The sequence below is a fragment of the Cryphonectria parasitica genome, assembly GCF_011745365.1.
Source record: "Cryphonectria parasitica EP155 unplaced genomic scaffold M406scaffold_5, whole genome shotgun sequence".
Taxonomy (NCBI): domain Eukaryota; kingdom Fungi; phylum Ascomycota; class Sordariomycetes; order Diaporthales; family Cryphonectriaceae; genus Cryphonectria; species Cryphonectria parasitica.
In genome coordinates, this window is record NW_024468913.1 from 1,627,377 (window position 1) to 1,645,028 (window position 17,652).

Below are 17,652 nucleotides of genomic sequence, written 5' to 3' on the forward strand. Positions count from 1 at the left end.
GGTTGGCGGCCCTTGTAGCCTGGAGGAGGATGGAGGAAGCGATGCCGTCCCAGCAGTAGCAGCAGCAGCCAAAAAAAAAAAAAAAAAAAACACAACGTGGCCGCGCATGGAAGAGATGATGAGATGGCAAGCGTTGCGACAAGCCGGATCGCCGCTGGAGCTGAGGCGAGGGCGGCCGAAGGAAGACCCAACAGGTGGACCTTGAGACCACCACAACTCATCGCGTCTGACAGCTTTTCAGAAGCTAGACTCCATCCAGGACCTCACCGTCGCCGAAGGAAGAGTCCCATCGACGACCAACGAGATTGCTAGGAAGCATGGTCCCTGCCTGCTGTTGTTGAGGTTGGGGAGGCGCGGGGGTGATTGTGGGAATTCTACGCTGCAAACGACCTTTTGGAGAAGACAAGGGCTATGACGGCCGCGTGCCTCTTGTGGCGGGTGAGATTTCGAGGTTGCAGGGTTGAGGAGGATCTTGAATCAGATCGTACATTTTACAAGAAACAAGTTGACTGCGCCACCCAGATTTTTTAAGATTTCCACAATGTACAGTACTGTGGGTTTATGAGCGGGCGTTGCTGCGGCTGCGGCTGCAGCGTAACAGAAAAGCACCTGAGAAGGTGAAAAAATAGCGGGCCAGGGGTGGAGTATTCTGGTACATCCCGGCCCTGCAGGTGCTGTGGCTACAGGGGGTGACGTTGTCTGGGGAGGCGTGTCCTGACCTTTTGGTGAACTGAAGTGCTGCTGCGGCAGCCCAGCCCGCTACGGTGCCAAGTATTGCGGTACGTACCCAGGGCCCCCTCCATGGGCCCTGCCACTCCATCACCGCCCACCACCACCTTGTCATGCTTACTTGACTGCCTTGGGTCTCCCTGACCTTCTTCTCTTTATTTATCTGCCACCGTCCGACCACCTTCGCTCTTTTGTTCTCTCGTTATTACCTTTCCTCCTGCATTTTCTCCTCTTGTTGACACGAAACAAGCAAAAAGATAACGACCAGAACGTCCACAACTGGGTTTTGGGGTCATCATCAAGCCATTACCAGCAAATCCGTTTTTACGTGTCCACCAGATATTCCCGGAACCGACAAAACCAAGAGAGGGGCGACGTCATCTCGTACATTCTCTCCCGTGCGCCTTCACGAATAAACATCAACAAACCAGAACACAAACACACACACACACACACACACACACACACAAACAGATACAAGTTCTTCAAGATGGGCTTTGGAAGGATAGTCTGCGTGTTTGTGCCATTCGCACTTACAATCGCCAGTATCATCACTCTGCTGGTGGCCTGCCTGGCAGGAATCGCGTCCAAGGACTCGTACCAATTCCAGATCAACACCACCGATTTCTCGATCAGTGTGAGCGAGATCTCGAGCCTGCTCGAGTCCCGCAGTGTGCCTCTTCCGATCTATGCGAGGGACTCTGCCGGCAGCGCCGTCCAGAGCGCGGCCAGCGCCCTCGAGAGCGATGCTGGCACTGCCACCTCGGACCTCAAGAGTGACTTCAGCGGCCTGCTCAAGACTGCCTCGGCGGCCCTCTCGACGGCGACTTCTGTGGCTGATGCCGAGTCTGCCATCAAGGACGACCTGCTGAGCAGCAACATCACGGCTGCGGACCTGGGCCTGGCGGACGCCTACTACGTCTCCATCTGGAACTACTGCGAGCACAGCAACAACGGCACCACGAACTGCAAGAAGGGCAAGTTTGACTGGGCCACCAATGCCACCAAGACCTTTGAAAACACCTTTTCGGCGGTCGTTAGCGCCACGGGCGGGAACACGACGATCCCCACGACGCTCAAGGATGGCATGAACACGTTCGCTGCCGTGACCAAGTGGACCGAGATCTGCTTCATTATCGCCTTCGTCTTCCTCGGCGCCACCATCTTGTTTGGCATCTTTGCCAACTGCACCCGCTTCTTCTCCATCTGTGCCACCCTCGTCGCGGTTGTCGCCGCACTGGCTGTCATCGCCTCCGCCGGCCTGGCCACGGGTGCCGCCGCCGTCGTTGTTGGTCTGGCAGAGGGCAGCGCCAAGAAGTACGGCGTCACCGCCTCCTTCAACAAGCACTTCTTGGTCAACGTGTGGCTCGCCGCCCTCTTCATCATCGTCGCCGTGCTGTTCTGGACCTTCTCCATCTGCTGCTGCGCCCCTGACCACCACAGGAGGAGCCGCAGTGGTGCCGGCCGCAAGCACTATGACAACGACGCCGCCATGATGGCCCAGACGGGCGGTGTTACGGGCGGCCGTGGCTACCAGCGCCTTGCGGACCCCGAGGTCCCAGCCATGTCGAGTGCCTACTCTGGCGCCGGCTACGGCCAAGGCGAATCTGCCCACTACTATAACAACAACAACACGGGTTCGGCATACGAGCCTTACAAGCACACAGCCGCCTAAGCTATGCCTATTTGATTTCATGTATGTGTGGTTTGGAAGCAAGCATGGACTGGATTGCTAATGGCTACTGGAACGGGGGACATGGTATCTTCATCTGCATCTATTGACGGGCAAAATGAATGCGTTGGGCTTCAGGTTGACACTGCATGGCGTTAAGAGGGGGAGGAGGGTAAACATGACCAATACTGCTGTTACACTTGGGGATTTTATCTTCTCCTTCATTTCTTTCTTTTTTTTTTTTTTTTCTGTCTTGGGAGGATCATCACGACACGAAGTTGTTCAGGTAGACAAGACTATTACTGCTGCTACTACGGAACATGATACCCGTCGGAAAGGGAATGACATACATTTTATAAAACAAAAACAAACGTCACCATGAGCTGCGTTTCTCGTGATTATTCCATTTCGGTGACGATGCTGCTCGTTGTTTGAACTGGCCTGCTCTGTGACAATGCTGCCGCCTGGGAAGATATGATTGATGGGCTCGTCTCGGCCCGTCCCGAATGCTCAACAATCTCGGACCTTGGCTTGGAAAACAAACTCGAGAATGCTCTAAAAATTTGCTGTGATCTTCTTTTCTTTATGGAGCATTTCACGTTCATGTTGTACATTTCGAAGAGAATATCTCAGTACCCGGCTGCGGATTGTTGAGATCTGCAATGCAGTGACAGAGACAGGAAGTCGGAGTGTTGAATCCACAACCTTGAAAGGGAAAGAGGGAGAAAGAAAAAAAAACTCGACATTTTAGATTCTTTACCCTTAATGAATTCTCACTCGCTCAACTCAACTCAACACACGTCAACTACCGCCCAACGCTCAAAACAACTCAAGCCAGGTCTTCGCCAAGCGATGAGCGACCATGACGGCAACCGCCCGGCAGGACCCCTCCTTCCTCTTTCACGAGTGCACACTCATACCCCAATCACCGCCCTAGAGTTTTTCTTCTCGTCTTCTTCGTCTTCCTCCTCCAACAAGGACAAGGACAACAGCAACAATAACTTTCTCTACCTCCTCTCAGGCGAGGACACACACCTCCACATCCGTAACGCCCACAACACCCATCTCTACGCCTCGATTCGCGTGTTCACCTCTCAGCCTATCCAGGGCGTGTGCGTATGCGCCTCCTCTCCGCTGAGGGACACCACCGCCACCACCACCACCCTCACAGATCCAGATGTCCTGGTCTGGGGTGGACCGTGGGCTGCTGTCGTTCCTGGGGCAGAGATTGCCCGCCTGCTGAGCCAGTATGAGGCCCAAGGCCGACCCCAGCTCCTTGAGCTTCTGCCGCCGTCATTGTCGTCGCGGCCAGGTGTAGGAGGAGACAGAGGTGGCAGGGGTGGTGCAGTGATTCATGCTGGGGACTGGGTGTACGCCGGTGCCCTGTCGCCTCGGACGGCTGGGCTCGGGGCTCTCGTCACGGCACACAACGAGGTAATTCCGCTGCGGATAGTTTACCCTGCACCGGGGGTCGTGGCCCTGCGGCGGGGCAGGGTGCGGGCTCCACCTTCGTCGAGACCGATCTTGTACTCGGCGCAGCTGCGGTGGATGGTTGAGGAAGGCCAAGGAAAGAAGGAGGAGGAGGAGGAGGAGGAGGAAGAAGATTCGGTGCTGGTTGCGGCGGGCACAGCGTTTGGGGAGATCGTGGTGTGGCGATGTCGGGTGGGCGGGGATGGTGAAAAGGAAGAGGACGACGGGGTGGAGGTTCTCTACGTGCTGACAGGCCATGAGGGAAGTATCTTTGGTGTGGACATATCCCCAGACATCGTCATAGCCGCGGAGGAGGAGGATGACGATAAAAGGAAGGTGAAACCGCGGCAGAGGCCGGCGAGGCTGCTGGCCAGCTGTAGCGACGACCGCACGGTACGCGTGTGGGATATCTCGGACACCACGGCGAGTGCGAGTAGTGGTGACGGTGGGACTGTGATGGTGGGTGCGGCGACGAGGAGCGCTGCGATTGAGGCGAGGGAGACGGGATTTGGGGAGAACGAAGGGTCGTCTGATCTTGAAGCTTGCTCAAGACATGTATCGTCGATGCCGCTGGCTGTGGCCATGGGTCATGTTTCGAGGATTTGGAATGTGCGGTTTGCGCCGATGCTGGGGCCGGCGAGAGGAGGGAGGTGTAGCACCAGCAGGAGAAGAAGGAGGAGGATGGCAGTGTACTCGTTTGGAGAGGATGCTACCGCGCAGAGGTGGCGGCTTGATGTCGGTGGCGGTGATGGTGCCGACGATGGTCTGGATGTGGAGATCACGCATGAGGCTTTGATACATAGGCACGGCGGCAAGCACATCTGGTCAAGCGCCGTCCTAGGCCAGCAGCAGGAGGAGCAGGAGAAGGAAAGGCTTTGTGCAGCCAAGGTGCTTGTCGCCACAGGCGGGAGTGATGGCAAGATCAACATCGTGGAAGACTCTCTGTATGGGGGCGAATCCGACGGCCGCTCGGTGTTGCTTGACATTTCTGGCTCAGCAGTTGCGCGGCAGTTTCCGACTCGTGATGGCGTGCCCGAGGATGAGAACGGGAACGCTGAGGGTGCATCACACGCTGTCGCAACAGAGACCAAAGGAAAGAGGACTTCTGTGAAAGACGAGGAGGAGCCTTTCATGATGTATGCTCTACTGTCCGACTCCTCCATCATCGCTACGACACCGGCTGGGCGCATCTTCCACGGCGTGTGGAAGGATGAAGGCCAAGAGGTACAATGGACGGGAGTGCCTATGCCAATACAAATACAAGACGACCTGCGACGGTACCAGATCGTCCGCAGCGTGGGCGAGCCCGACAAGGACACGGTTCTCCTGGGCTCTGCAAGTGGAGGGTTATACAGGTACCGGCACGGACAAGTTCAGCTGGTGTGCAAGATGGCGAGAAAGATTGCAGATGTGTTCCCACTACCTAGCGACGACGACCTTCTGGTGTCAATTTCTGAGGGGCTCGGCAAGTCACATCTCACACCAGTTGTTGTCCTAACCATGGGCAGTCTGCATGTCAGCCTGCTGGTGCTCGACCTCACCTCGGACAGGGATGATATCCTACAGGGAGAATACACAATCGAGCTGGAAAAAGGCTTCACACCCACAGCAGTAGGCTTTTGCCATGGCCACCTCATCTTGGGCTCACGCCTCGGGGCCCTTCTGCTCTACAGGCCATCATCGTCATCCACGACTGCAAACACCACAACAGGCAGCACGACCTTCGAAAAGATAGTCCGCATCGACCGGCCCTTCACCAAAGACGCAGTCTCCTCCATTATTTGCCTCCCGCCACCACCAACAACACCAGCCGGCACCCCGTCATCATCGTCCCCTTATTTCCTCACCACCTCCCGTGATGGTCGCTACCGGATCTACGAGTTCACCACTACCGCCAACCCGGTAGTACACCTCCGCCACGAGGCCGTTCCGCCTCTGGGACCCAACATCGAGTCCGCCCTCTTCACAACATCCTCCTCGTCCTCCCCTCCCGAGCTCGTCCTCGCAGGCTTCCGCTCGCGGGACTTCGTCGTCTGGAACGAGACCCGCCAGCTCGAACTAGCTCGGGTCGATTGCGGCGGCGCTTATAGGTCGTTCGCACACCGTATCAACCCTTCCGACCCGGCAAGACTATCCTTCGTATGGACCAAGGCGTCGCGCACGTGTGTGTTCTCTCAGGCGGCTCTGCCGCGGCGCGTGGTCAAGGGTGGTGGGCACGGGCGGGAGATCAAGGCTGTGGCAGCGGTGGCTGGTGGGGGCTTATTGGCCACGGGGGCGGAGGATACCACGCTGCGGATATGGAGGTATGATAAGGATGAAGATGATACAGGCGAGACGGCGTTGTCGTGTCTTGCTGTTGTGGAGAGGCATACTACGGGGATCCAGTGTCTCAAGTGGGCTGGGGAGAAGTACCTGGTCAGCAGCAGCGGCAACGAGGAGCTGTTTATCTGGCGGGTCACGCAGCTGGGTAGGTCGGGATATGGGGGGCTCGCTGTGGTCTGCGAGGGGGTTTATCCGGACAAGACCAAGGACGGCGACCTCCGGATCACGAGCTTTGATGTCGAGGTCGAGGCCCTGCCACAGGCCACCCTGGGCGATGATGATGATGATGATGATGAGCTGAAGGAGGACGAAGAAGAGGTCCTGATCCTGTCCCTGGCACTCTCGAACTCGACGCTGCGTACTTACAGATACTCTAAGACCGGAGGGTTCAGGCTCCTGGCGAGGGGCAGATACACAGGTGCGTGCCTGATGCAGATTCGGCACCTGAGGATCACGGATGCGGCCGCCGAGGTTCATGTCCTGACGGCCTCGACGGATGGACATATTGCACTGTGGAAAATGTCTGCAGCGTCTACGTCGGAGGGTACGGCTGCGGCTGCGGCCGAATTTGCCCTGACAGAGGTGCTTAGACTGCACCAGAGCGGTGTCAAGGCGCTGGATGCAGTCCCTATTTCTCCTTCTCTTCCCGAGGACGACGGCGTTGGAGCTCAAAGACGTCAACCCACTTCTTCCTCCTCCTCCTCCTTCTACGCTGTTCTGACAGGTGGCGACGACAATGCCATTGGTCATCTACACCTGGAATGGGACCCCACGGCCAGACACTACGTCGTCACCTCTCGCTCTCTCGCAAACGGTACGCATGCGGCTGCCATCACGGGGCTGTGCATCACGGGCCTCGACAACCTGGCGGCTGGGAGCGGCGCATACCGGGTAAAGCTGTGCACGGCGAGCAACGACCAGCGTGTGAAAGCCTGGCGGGTTGATGTCGAGGAGCGAGGGAAGGTCAGGAAGGTTGCTCTGGTGGAGGACAGATATAGTAGTGTTGCGGACTGTGGGGATGTGGCGATGGTGCTGGGTGCGTCTGGGGGGAGGAGGGGAATCGTGGTGGTTGGGGTTGGGATGGAGTTTTGGAGCTTGTAGTGTAGGTAAGACAGAGAAAGCTCTTTACGAAGTATCTGAACACATCTTTGCAAAATGCTCTATCTGTGCTTCCCGTTGACAAAGTATCCGTGTGTTCCTAAGAGGGAGCGAAGGTATTTACAATTCCGCCATCACCGCACAATGGCTCGCTTCTACTGCCTTCTCCGACGACAACAACAATACAGTTGACGTGAGAATATAATTTGATCAGCAGTGTATAAGAAAATCAGACAGATACACATATAGTGTAACTTCCAGGAGAAGTAAAAAAAAGAATGGGTTTTCTCTCCTTGAAACAGAATCCACATGTCTTCTGCATGTTCTTGTCTCGAGGATCATACCATCCTCCCTCCCCCTTCGGCTGTCGCCAGCAGCAGAAGGCTCTTGGGATTTTTTTTTTTTTTTTTTTTTAAAAAAAAGATTATTTGAAAACACAGTAGATTACAAAAATGGACCAACAAGCAAAAGCAGGTTCTTCACAGTAGCGAACCATTCCCCGTTGATTTTCAATTTTGTCATTATGAATTATGCGGTGTTTCGGGTTGTGTTCGTGGGCCAAGACAGTAGGAGCCCTTGGCATGGGTGATCACTTTGTAGGTTTGGAAGAGAGAGGAAAAAGAAAAGGGGAAAGAATGGGGATGGTGATGGCCAAGAAACGGGCGATCCGGTTCTATCAACTTCGACGATAGTGATGAAGCAGTTATATACTACTTGATTTGTGTAAGAGGTAGAGAAAGAAGGGAGACTGACTGTCAGTGTCTGAAAAAAGAAGAGCAATCCATGATAAGAGCGTTTATGATTGTGTACAGCACTTTGTGAGAAGCACTTGGACAGGCTGTTCCCAGGTATTATCAGGACCCAATAGGTTGTGGTGTGGTGGATCTAGAGCCCTGTGGCCAGTGGGTCTGGGGTTAGCTGCAGTGTTGAGCGACTACACTACATAGCTGTGTACTACCATAATACATAGCCAAACTGTACAATGTCCCTGACCAACCAAGACCAAATGTCGTTAGGTCCAGGACAGATACGGTGCTTTGAACACTTTAACAGACCAAAAAGAAAGGCAAACAAGAAAGGAAAAAGCACAGTCAAACTCCTGATGTCTAGCACAAGGGCTTGACCTGGATGCACAAGGCTGACTCGTTCAGACTGGTCAATATCGATTTCTATCTTCGTTTTTATCATATCTAAAAGCCGATCAAGTAAGCTCTGCCCAAGGCACCGTGGCGGCCGCCAAGAGGCCGTACAATGTGAAGTGTCCCATTTTGTGAGCCCAAGCACTCACTATCTATCCATTCAAACCAGCATATCCATACCATTGAATAAACATCTATCACCTAACCGGGCAGGCCAAAGAGCCCCTGAACCACAGCGGCATTGTATCTACTGAGGGAGGGTCTTGAGAGACCAAGGCAGCTTGCTGTTCCATGCATACCACTCTCAAGTGCGCGCGTCCGCCTGCCTGCATCAGGTGGTCATCGTCATCGCCTGACACAAGCTCATCATTGTGATTCATTGGACGTTTTTCGTTTTTCCTTCTTTTGAGTGCGCCTTTTGCCAACAAAGGACATCAAGTACCTCTTAGTTCCTGTTCTGAGACTGGGTCTACCACATACTTGATTGGCAAGGGTGTCTGTACAGTAGTATCCATCTATTTACCTGCTTGTCTTGGGTGTCTTTCTGGTTTTCTGGTGGTTTCTTGTTCCTTGTTTTAGTCTCATGAGGGTGTGTATGTGCGAAGACAGAACGAAAGAGAAGAGAGAGCATCTTGATTTGAACTAATAATAAGACGACCTCTTCTCGATCCGGAAGCACCGACCCCCGATCGCGCCTTTCAACCTCTAAACATAGTTCCTTCTCGTCTTCGCTCCTTGTTTAGCAGGAAACAGACGCACGCCCGCCCACTTGATTACCTACTTCCTACCCGCCTCTAAAAATACAAACGAAGTCATCTCGACCTTTCCTGCTACGTACACACACACGCACACATCCAACCGACCTACCCAGTCAACCAGTCGGCCAGCTTCTGGTCTCGGCTCTCTCTTGCACTAAACAACATACATCTCTGCGAGTTTTTTTTGGGTGCTCTGAGCTAGCTTGCTTGTTGTGTGAGTAATTCCCCCTGTCCTTGACCCCCCTCCTCCTGCTCCTGCTCCTCCTCCTCCTGTTCCTCTCTATCCTCTCTATCCTCTTCCTCTTCTCCCTCTTCGTTGTCGTCGTCATTCTCCTCCTCCGTCTGCTCTTCTTCCTGTCCCTCCCAGACTTCCTCCGGCACACCAGATCGACTGCTACCTCTCTTATTGACAGCAAGAGACTTGATTGGGAGGCTAGTCTAGATCCGTTTCAGTGGGCTTTGAGTGGTGCCAGCCTAAATCTTCGACCCACATCTTTTTGTTGCCTGCGCCGTCACCCATTCTTTCCTCACAGCCTCACACACAGACGGCCCAACCACACACACACGTACAGGACCCTCGTCCATCGTCATTCGCCCCGCTACACTTGCGCCTCGCACCTTTCCTTACGAACCTTCGTCTTCTCCTCCACCTTAATTCCGAGCCCACCAGTCCACCCGTACCGAGCGAGGCTGACTATTCTGCCACCCTTCTTTTGGCCTTGATCTAGACCACCTGCCATCCCCACAACAAGCCAAGCCAAGCCGGGCGTCTCTCTCTGACCTCATTGCCTTACACACAATCTGCGAGAGGTCTTTTTTCCCTCCTCCTCCTCGACCAAGCCCAGCTTCACGTCCTCGTCCCGCGCCGTTCCGACCCCGCCTCAATCCTCTCCTCCTGTTTTTCCCCACGATCTCGAGCTCAAAATCACCAGCCACGGAGCCAATACAGAGCCGTCGTCGACCCATCACCGCCACCCGCGTCGTGGCTGTCCTCGTCCGACTCTACCATCCTCCTTAGCACCCACCCACCACCTTGCCAGAGCGGGTCACAAGACAACAACCAATAAACAACCGGCGAAGACGGGTGCAGCGACAGGCTATTGTGGGCATCGTCAAACAAGGAGACCACTTTACCTCCCACGCGCACACCGTTCTAGCCTGCCGAACCCCTCCCATCGCATCCTTTTCTGACCGACCAACCGATAGATCGCCCTCCCTCCGAACCTCATAGCGGCCCGATGGGTAATCAGCCATCCAAGGACGGCAGCGGCACCTCCAGGCCGAGCAGCTCGGCTGGCCCGGACGGCCTGCAGTCCCTGCCCTCCTTCAGCAAGTCCGACACCAAGGACTCCACGAGATCTTTCAAGGCCCTGCGGTCCAAGATACCAGGCTCAGGAAAGAATGACAGCCCGCGGACGTCTGCACTGCTGTCCAATGGCGATGCAGACAGGTCGGACTCGGAGACCATCAGGTCGGGCAGGTCTGGACGGCACTCTAGGAACAGGTCGTCCGACCCCTCCATAACGGCCGCCTCCCCAAGCTCCCCCGACATGTCGACCGTGACCTCCCCGCTGGACGACACCCAACCGCCCCCGTCCCCTATACAGTCGGCGTCTGTCATGTCAGGCAAGCATGATGTCAGCGCTGCCCAGGCGTCAGGCGAGGTCGACCACGTCTCGGACGCACCGCCCACGGGCGTGCCCAACCCGAATGCTGAACCCGTCCAGCCGGGCCAGCCCATCCTAGTTAGGCGCGACAACACCGTCAACAACACCGTGCAGGGGGGTGCTGCGTCGCCAAGGGACGAGGTGGCCGGCAGCGTGGCCATGAGTGAGATCAAGGACATCGACCTGGATGATTTCATCAAGAGGCTGTTGGATGCTGCGTACGCCGGCAAGGTGACCAAGAGTGTCTGTCTCAAGAATGCAGAGATCGTGGCCATCTGTCAACGTGCGAGGGAGGTTTTCCTTTCGCAGCCTGCTCTCCTGGAGCTAGACGCCCCGGTCAAGATCGTCGGCGATGTCCATGGGCAATATACAGATCTCATCCGCATGTTTGAGATGTGCGGCTTCCCGCCCTCTGCCAACTTCCTCTTCCTGGGCGACTACGTCGATCGGGGGAAGCAGTCCCTCGAGACCATCCTGCTGCTCCTGTGCTATAAGCTCAAGTTTCCCGAGAACTTTTTCCTCCTGCGTGGCAACCACGAGTGTGCCAATGTCACCCGCGTCTACGGCTTCTACGACGAGTGCAAGCGGAGGTGTAACGTCAAGATCTGGAAGACCTTTATCGATACCTTCAACACCCTTCCCATCGCCTCCATCGTCGCCGGCAAGATCTTTTGCGTCCACGGCGGCCTGTCCCCGGCCCTCAGGGACATGGACGACATCCGTAACATTGCACGGCCCACAGACGTCCCCGACTACGGTCTGCTGAACGACTTGTTGTGGTCCGACCCCGCCGATATGGAATCGGACTGGGAAGCCAACGAAAGGGGCGTGAGCTATTGTTTCGGGAAGAAGGTCATCACGGACTTTTTGACTACGCACGACTTTGATCTAGTCTGTCGAGCACACATGGTGGTCGAGGACGGCTACGAATTCTTCACCGACAGGGTGCTAGTGACTGTTTTTAGTGCACCAAACGTGAGTTGGACTCTTTTTCTCTTATTTTCTCTTTCTTTTCGGTTTGTGGCCACCTGCGCGTCCCGAGACCAAGAGCTGATTTCTTTCTCCCCCACGACAGTATTGCGGCGAGTTTGACAATTGGGGAGCCGTCATGTCTGTCTCCTCTGAGCTCTTGTGTAGCTTCGAATTGCTGAAGCCCCTCGACTCGAACGCCCTCAAGAGCCATATCAAGAAAGGACGAAACAGAAGGCAACAGATGCTCAACAGCCCGGTACGTATTCACACAATGTCCAACTACTCATCTTCTTCACACAGAGAGATCTAATGCTAATGTCTATTTCTTTTAGCCGGCAAACGTATACCCTCAGAGCGTCTAGGGGCGCTCACGGCGTTGGAGCTGGAGCTGAGACGTGCAGAACTCACCCATAATCGAGATAATTGTTGCTGTACTTGGTTAAGTACACGTTGTGGTACACAAGGACACTACCCGCATTCGTGCCGGTACAAGACTTTCAAGAGAAAAAGAAGAATAAAAGAGAAGGTCAAGTCTGTTGTCGTTACTTAAGAAAACATGACGTCTGGTTGAAATAAGCCGGGTCAGAAATAAAGAGGAGGGAGGATATGGATCATTTTTCTTCGGCAAGGAATACAGCATTGGGAAAATAGGTTGCGCTGTTCATTACAATCCTGCTCCAATTGGTCGCATGAATGCGTCCAGTGTGACACAGACAGGAAAGTTCCCCCGCCGACGGGCAATGTTACACGCGGGCCCAGGGTCTAAGACGAAGAACCGAGCCTCGTAACAGGATTGTGGTTTCGGTATCGACGTGGGAGCCTGCAGAGCATAAAAAGTCGTGCATGGTTGGGGTGGGCGAGAACGAGACAAGACAACATGCAAAGAAAGATGATCATGCACGGAGGAACAGAAGAATGATGGGTCGCACATATGACATGAAAGATTTCAATGCCAGGCGTTTGGCGGGACCAGGTGGGAAGGAAGGAAAGACCACGTCCGTCCTAAAATCTGGCTGCCCAACGATCACACGCCATGAGATTAGGATTGTATGGATACGGGGCATGCGTTTGCTTGTGTTTTGTCCTTTCTCAGCTTGAATACGGTCCACTATCAGACCAACCAAAAAAAAAATCAAAAAAATCAAAAAAAAAAATCAAGAGAACTCCCCTCTTTATGCGTCCTCTCTTTACTACGAGAACTTGATCTGTACACCCAATACTTCTTCCGTTACTCGAACAAAGCAATGCAGGCGCCTTATAAAGCTTTTGCGAACGAGAGGGGAGGTGAAGCTGAGAAGGAAGTTGGCACTGGAAAAAAAAAAGCACGTTTACACCGCTCAGGGGATGTCGTCTCGATGTTCTACATGTTGGGGTGTTCTTTACAAGCCAAAGACTCGCTTCAGCGTAAGTATACCCCTGTACATTATCACCATGCTTGTCATAGTGGCAGTAGGTAGTATCAAGTTCTCGAACAGAAGGTTTGATAATGTGTCTGACGGGGGGTTGTAGAATGTGGAGAAGGCATCGATCATTGCCACAACGATATTAATCTTCCCCCAGAAGAGAGAGCCTCCTTCTCCTTTTGCTTGGCCCCCGTCATGGGGATTGAAGTCTCCACGACGCTTCGACCCCTCAGTATGACTACCCGTGGACCCTGGTCAGTTTCCTTCCCGCCCACTACTCCGTCCCTCGTAGTGGGTGCCAAAAATGGTGTACGGCCAAAAATAGTGTACATTTTGGAAGAATTCGATTTGTATGGGGCTGCCAGCCAAATTGACTTCCTCTACCAATGATTCAACATTGAGATATCGACTTCACGATGTATGCGATATAAAAGTAAACAAATCTTTGGTGTTTTGTATCTATTGCCCCTTGGGCAAAGGTGGCGACGAGGATATTTCCTCATTGCTGATGTTCTCGTCGATATCCTCATCGCTGTATCTAATCTCTTCATCCTCTGGCTCAGCTTCATGCAACGCTGTATATATCTGTCCGTTTGCTTGAAGCAATGCTGGGTCGATATCTCGTAGAGGGTGGTCTAAGGCTAGCTCTAGACCAGATATTTCCACATCGCTGCTGCTGGATAGAGGAATAAAGCTGTCCTTATCCTCGATCTCGAGAGCCTGTGGCAGTTCAGGAAGAATCTGGCCTTCTGGAGTCTTTGGCTCTTCTTCCTGGGTATCCAACTGGCTTTCAGAGCAATAGATCTTTAGCCAATCTCTGAAGAGGATGAGCTGTTCCTCGTGCCGTTGGCCAGCCTCCTTCCAAGCTGTCTGTTGTTCTTTTCGTATTGCAATCTTTCGCTAGGCTTTATCCTTTCTGGCCTTATTCTCCTTATGCCTTTTGATGCAAGCCATCCTCTATATCTCAGCTTGACAGCTCTCTTCCTTGTCTTAAGCATTTCATTGCTGTAGATCGCCAATAGAAATATTATCCATTACTTGTCCATCTGGCTTGATGTACTTCTTTCTGTAATAATCCTGATATGCTATCAGCCTTGTTGATTTATCTCGATTGTCGAATGCCAGTTTATCCTTGAGAAGAACTGATTCTGTAGCCATTATATCCAACGTTTTCAAGCTCTTGCATATATCTGAGAATAGTAACTCAGCATAATAATCCAGCAGCCTAGCTGCAGTCTGCAAGCTCTGGACATCTGCTGCTATCGAGATATCTGGAAGGAGATCAGGGTATTTATTATGCTTTGTTTTTTTTTGCTTGCTGGTTAGGTTTGAAAGGATGATATGGCAATTCAGCAGCTAGAGGCTTGATCGTACAAAGCTGCTGAGGATATGGTTTGTTATAAACGCAGAGTTGATTGTAAGCTTGTTCAACAAAGCAAGGTTAGTACTGGAAATAATAGTGTAACAAAACACTTACTTGTAAAGCTTTCTGTACAAAATCATCTCTTATAAAGCTCAAATCGCCACATCTAACTCTGTTTGTTAGAATCTAGCAATATTTAGCCTTCAGATATTGAAAAATACTTATATTCATTAGCTAAAGAAGATGCATTGAATAAGAAGAAAGGAAGATTATGAGAATATTAAAGCAATAGCAGTAATCCAGAATATTGATGCTATAATGCTCTGAAAAGCTGTTAATAATCAGATAGCAATAGATCTGTTGATGCTGAGCATATTAATCAGAAGCTATTGCCTTAGGATCATCTTTCTAGCACTAGTTGAATTTCTGAGTACTATCAATATCAAACTACTCTTTCAATGTATATCCAAGCCTTTTCAGATCTGTATAATAAGTAAAGAAGTGCTGATTGAAGTACTGAATTCAGAACAGCATAATCTGTGCATTTGAAAAGCTTATATCAGATTTGTTAAAGCGAATATCTTCGTAAAGAGATATCCTAGCTCAGCCTGAATTCAGCTAATGCTTGAAGATACAGTAAGCTGGAATAGCATTGCTAATAGCATTGCTACAGCTGATAAGGATTATCAACTCTCGATTGTTAAAGTTATATACCTCAGGCTTCAACTTCCATTCTTTAGCAACAATAATGCATTGAATACAGCCAGCTAAAACGCCAATCCGATTGCTACACTTATCAGCATTCCATATACAAATAGCATGAGGCTGTATTCAGCAATAGCACTCTCGTATTTGTTAAAAAAGCTGTTGAGATCGTATATAGCTGCTTTAAAGCCTTAACAAGCTGCTTTAACGGGCTTGAGGAGCGAGGGATTAAGCTCTGAATGCTTGTTGAGCTATTGCTGCAAGAAATGAGAATCAACAGACGATTTCCAGCGCATCGTATGCATAGTATTAGCAGTAGCAATAAGCATTAGTTTTAGAGAAGAAAAAATATTACGATTAAGCTTTATTATATATCTGACGAGGGCCTCATTCTTCCAGAGCTCGAGGTACTGAGGGCGTTCTCGAGATCTCGTTGACAAGGCAGGAAGGCCTGAATTGCATAGCTTGTAGATATGCTTGTTAAGGCCGCTTACGCTGTATAGCGTATGCGAAGCAAAAGAGTGCAACGAGATTCTTGAGGGCTTATGAAGCTCTGAATCATCTTCAGGGTGCTTGGTACAGCGATAGCGACCGTAATGTGCCTTCCACGCGTTGAGGGCAGTTACGAAAGCCTTGTGAGCAGCGTCTTCACGAGCCTGGAGGGCTATAAACTCGCTGGCGGATTCTGCACACGTTTTAACAGTGTTAGCCTGAGCCTCAGAATCTGAAGAGGAAGCCATAGCGATAGACGACGAGAAGGGGGGGTTGTGAGGGTGTGAGGATGTGAGGAAGAAAGGGAGGGGAAGAAAGAATTGAAATGTACACTATTTTTGGCCGTACACCATTTTTGGCACCCACTACGGAGGGACGGAGTAGTGGGCGGGAAGGAAACTGACCAGGGTCCACGGGTATACATTTTGCGAACGACTTGGTCGCCCATGATTTATTATTTGGGACTCATGTTTTGATGTTGTCTCAATTCCTCTCCTTTCCTCCTTCCTGCTCCTCGTCATTGCCCCAGTACCAACCTTTTCCTCACTTCTCAGTATGGGGCAAGATTATTCAGCCACCTTCTGGCTCAAGTCTGTCCTGAAGCCGCTCCACGAATGCGTCTACAGCGGTGTCCTCCGCGTCAGCGTCCTCAGAGCACCATCGTCTTCAGTAGCCTCGCCGCTGGCGTTATACGGCACATCTTGGGGCCTGAGTTCCCTGCGGTGACGCGTCGCCGCAGCCACGGCCGCGGCAGCGCGCTCGACCACGCTAGCCTGCGCAATCTCGTTCATTCTCTGCACTTGCTCAAGTCTCGCCCTCAAGTGGGGGTGGTCTTGCGTTAGGCGTTTGAACTTATAAGTCAAGCCTACTGCGGACCAGGCCGGGAAGTACCGCGCCTGTATCTTCACATAGCTCACCCCCTGCGCTCGGAGAGCCGTGAGAAGCTCGGACTCGCACTCTTCCCAGGGGTATCCGCGGGGCTGGCCTGGGCGACTGCTGCTCTTTTTCTTTGTCTTCGGCACCGCAGTATCCCCTTCTTCAGTAGCGGTAGGGGCAGCGACTACTGTTGCACCAAAACCCTGACGCCCATTAGATGAGTAAAAACTTTGTGAGAATGGCTGACCATTGTTGATTCGCTCTGCTTCGCCAGCATTTGCAGTTCCTGGGGCCTGAAAAGTGAGCACTGCCGTTGCGCCCGGTGCCTGATTATCTTTGCTCACAGCTTGCCCAGCCTTGCTGTGATCACGCTCACTAGAAAGGTCCTACTCTTCCAAGTCACGGTACCTGGCTGGCCTTTGTCTCCTGCGCTGAGAGCGATCCAATGAGCTGCTGCCCTCGTTACTGCCTTCTGAGGTGTCTATCCTGCGTCTCGTCGGCGTCTGCAAATGGCGCTCGTGCTCTGCGTCCGGCATCTCATCGTCCGAGTCCGGGATCTGCCGTGGGCGCCTCCTGAGGCTCGGACTCCGAAGGCTTGGGCTGTGGTGGCTGCTACCGGATCGCGTGGTGACCCCTCTAAATTCTTCATCATCGTGGTCATAGTCACCTTGCCTGCGGCGCTTGTTGCGACTAGCCCTGCTACTAGGAGTGCCGAGAATCGTCTGTGGGGATTCGCGGGGAGCTGGATCCATGGGCTCGTCGGCATTACTCTCGAAATCCTCATTCAAGGAGAACGCAGCCGTCGTCGTCACGGAACTGATGTTTGTAGAACGTGCTCCGCCACGTCCGCCACGCCCGCCTCGTCCGCCTCGTCTAGTGAAACCGCGACTTCGAATCCTGACCGGGCCACCTCTTCTCGCGCGAGGTCGAGGCCGAGGCAAAGGGCTATCCGAATCCATAGAATCCTCGTGCTCCACAAGCGCTCG

General features: G+C 52.8%; 3 protein-coding genes across 3 annotated transcripts; all 3 read left to right on the forward strand.

Moving 5' to 3' along the window:
- Positions 1-955: 955 nt before the first annotated feature.
- Positions 956-2,782, forward strand: M406DRAFT_322632 (uncharacterized protein). The gene has a single exon (XM_040919668.1). The coding sequence runs from the start codon at positions 1,220-1,222 to the stop codon at positions 2,402-2,404; it is 1,185 nt and encodes a 394-aa protein (XP_040775469.1). The 5' UTR covers positions 956-1,219; the 3' UTR covers positions 2,405-2,782.
- Positions 2,783-3,263: 481 nt separating this feature from the next.
- On the forward strand, positions 3,264-7,294 carry M406DRAFT_340099 (WD40 repeat-like protein; the record flags this gene model as incomplete). The annotated part of the gene is made up of 3 exons (XM_040921524.1): positions 3,264-3,307; positions 3,394-4,700; positions 4,755-7,294. The coding sequence occupies 3 exons, from the start codon at positions 3,264-3,266 to the stop codon at positions 7,292-7,294; spliced, it is 3,891 nt and encodes a 1,296-aa protein (XP_040775470.1).
- Positions 7,295-9,849: 2,555 nt separating this feature from the next.
- Positions 9,850-12,189, forward strand: M406DRAFT_346579 (uncharacterized protein; the record flags this gene model as incomplete). The annotated part of the gene is made up of 3 exons (XM_040922204.1): positions 9,850-11,830; positions 11,931-12,083; positions 12,160-12,189. Exons 1-3 carry the CDS (start codon positions 10,427-10,429, stop codon positions 12,187-12,189), a joined length of 1,587 nt encoding a protein of 528 aa, XP_040775471.1. The 5' UTR covers positions 9,850-10,426.
- Positions 12,190-17,652: the final 5,463 nt, after the last annotated feature.

What these genes read in the sequence shown, in the direction of transcription:
- M406DRAFT_322632 (XM_040919668.1), top strand. Translation starts at nt 1,220, where the DNA reads ATGGGCTTTGGAAGGATAGTCTGCGTGTTTGTGCCATTCGCACTTACA.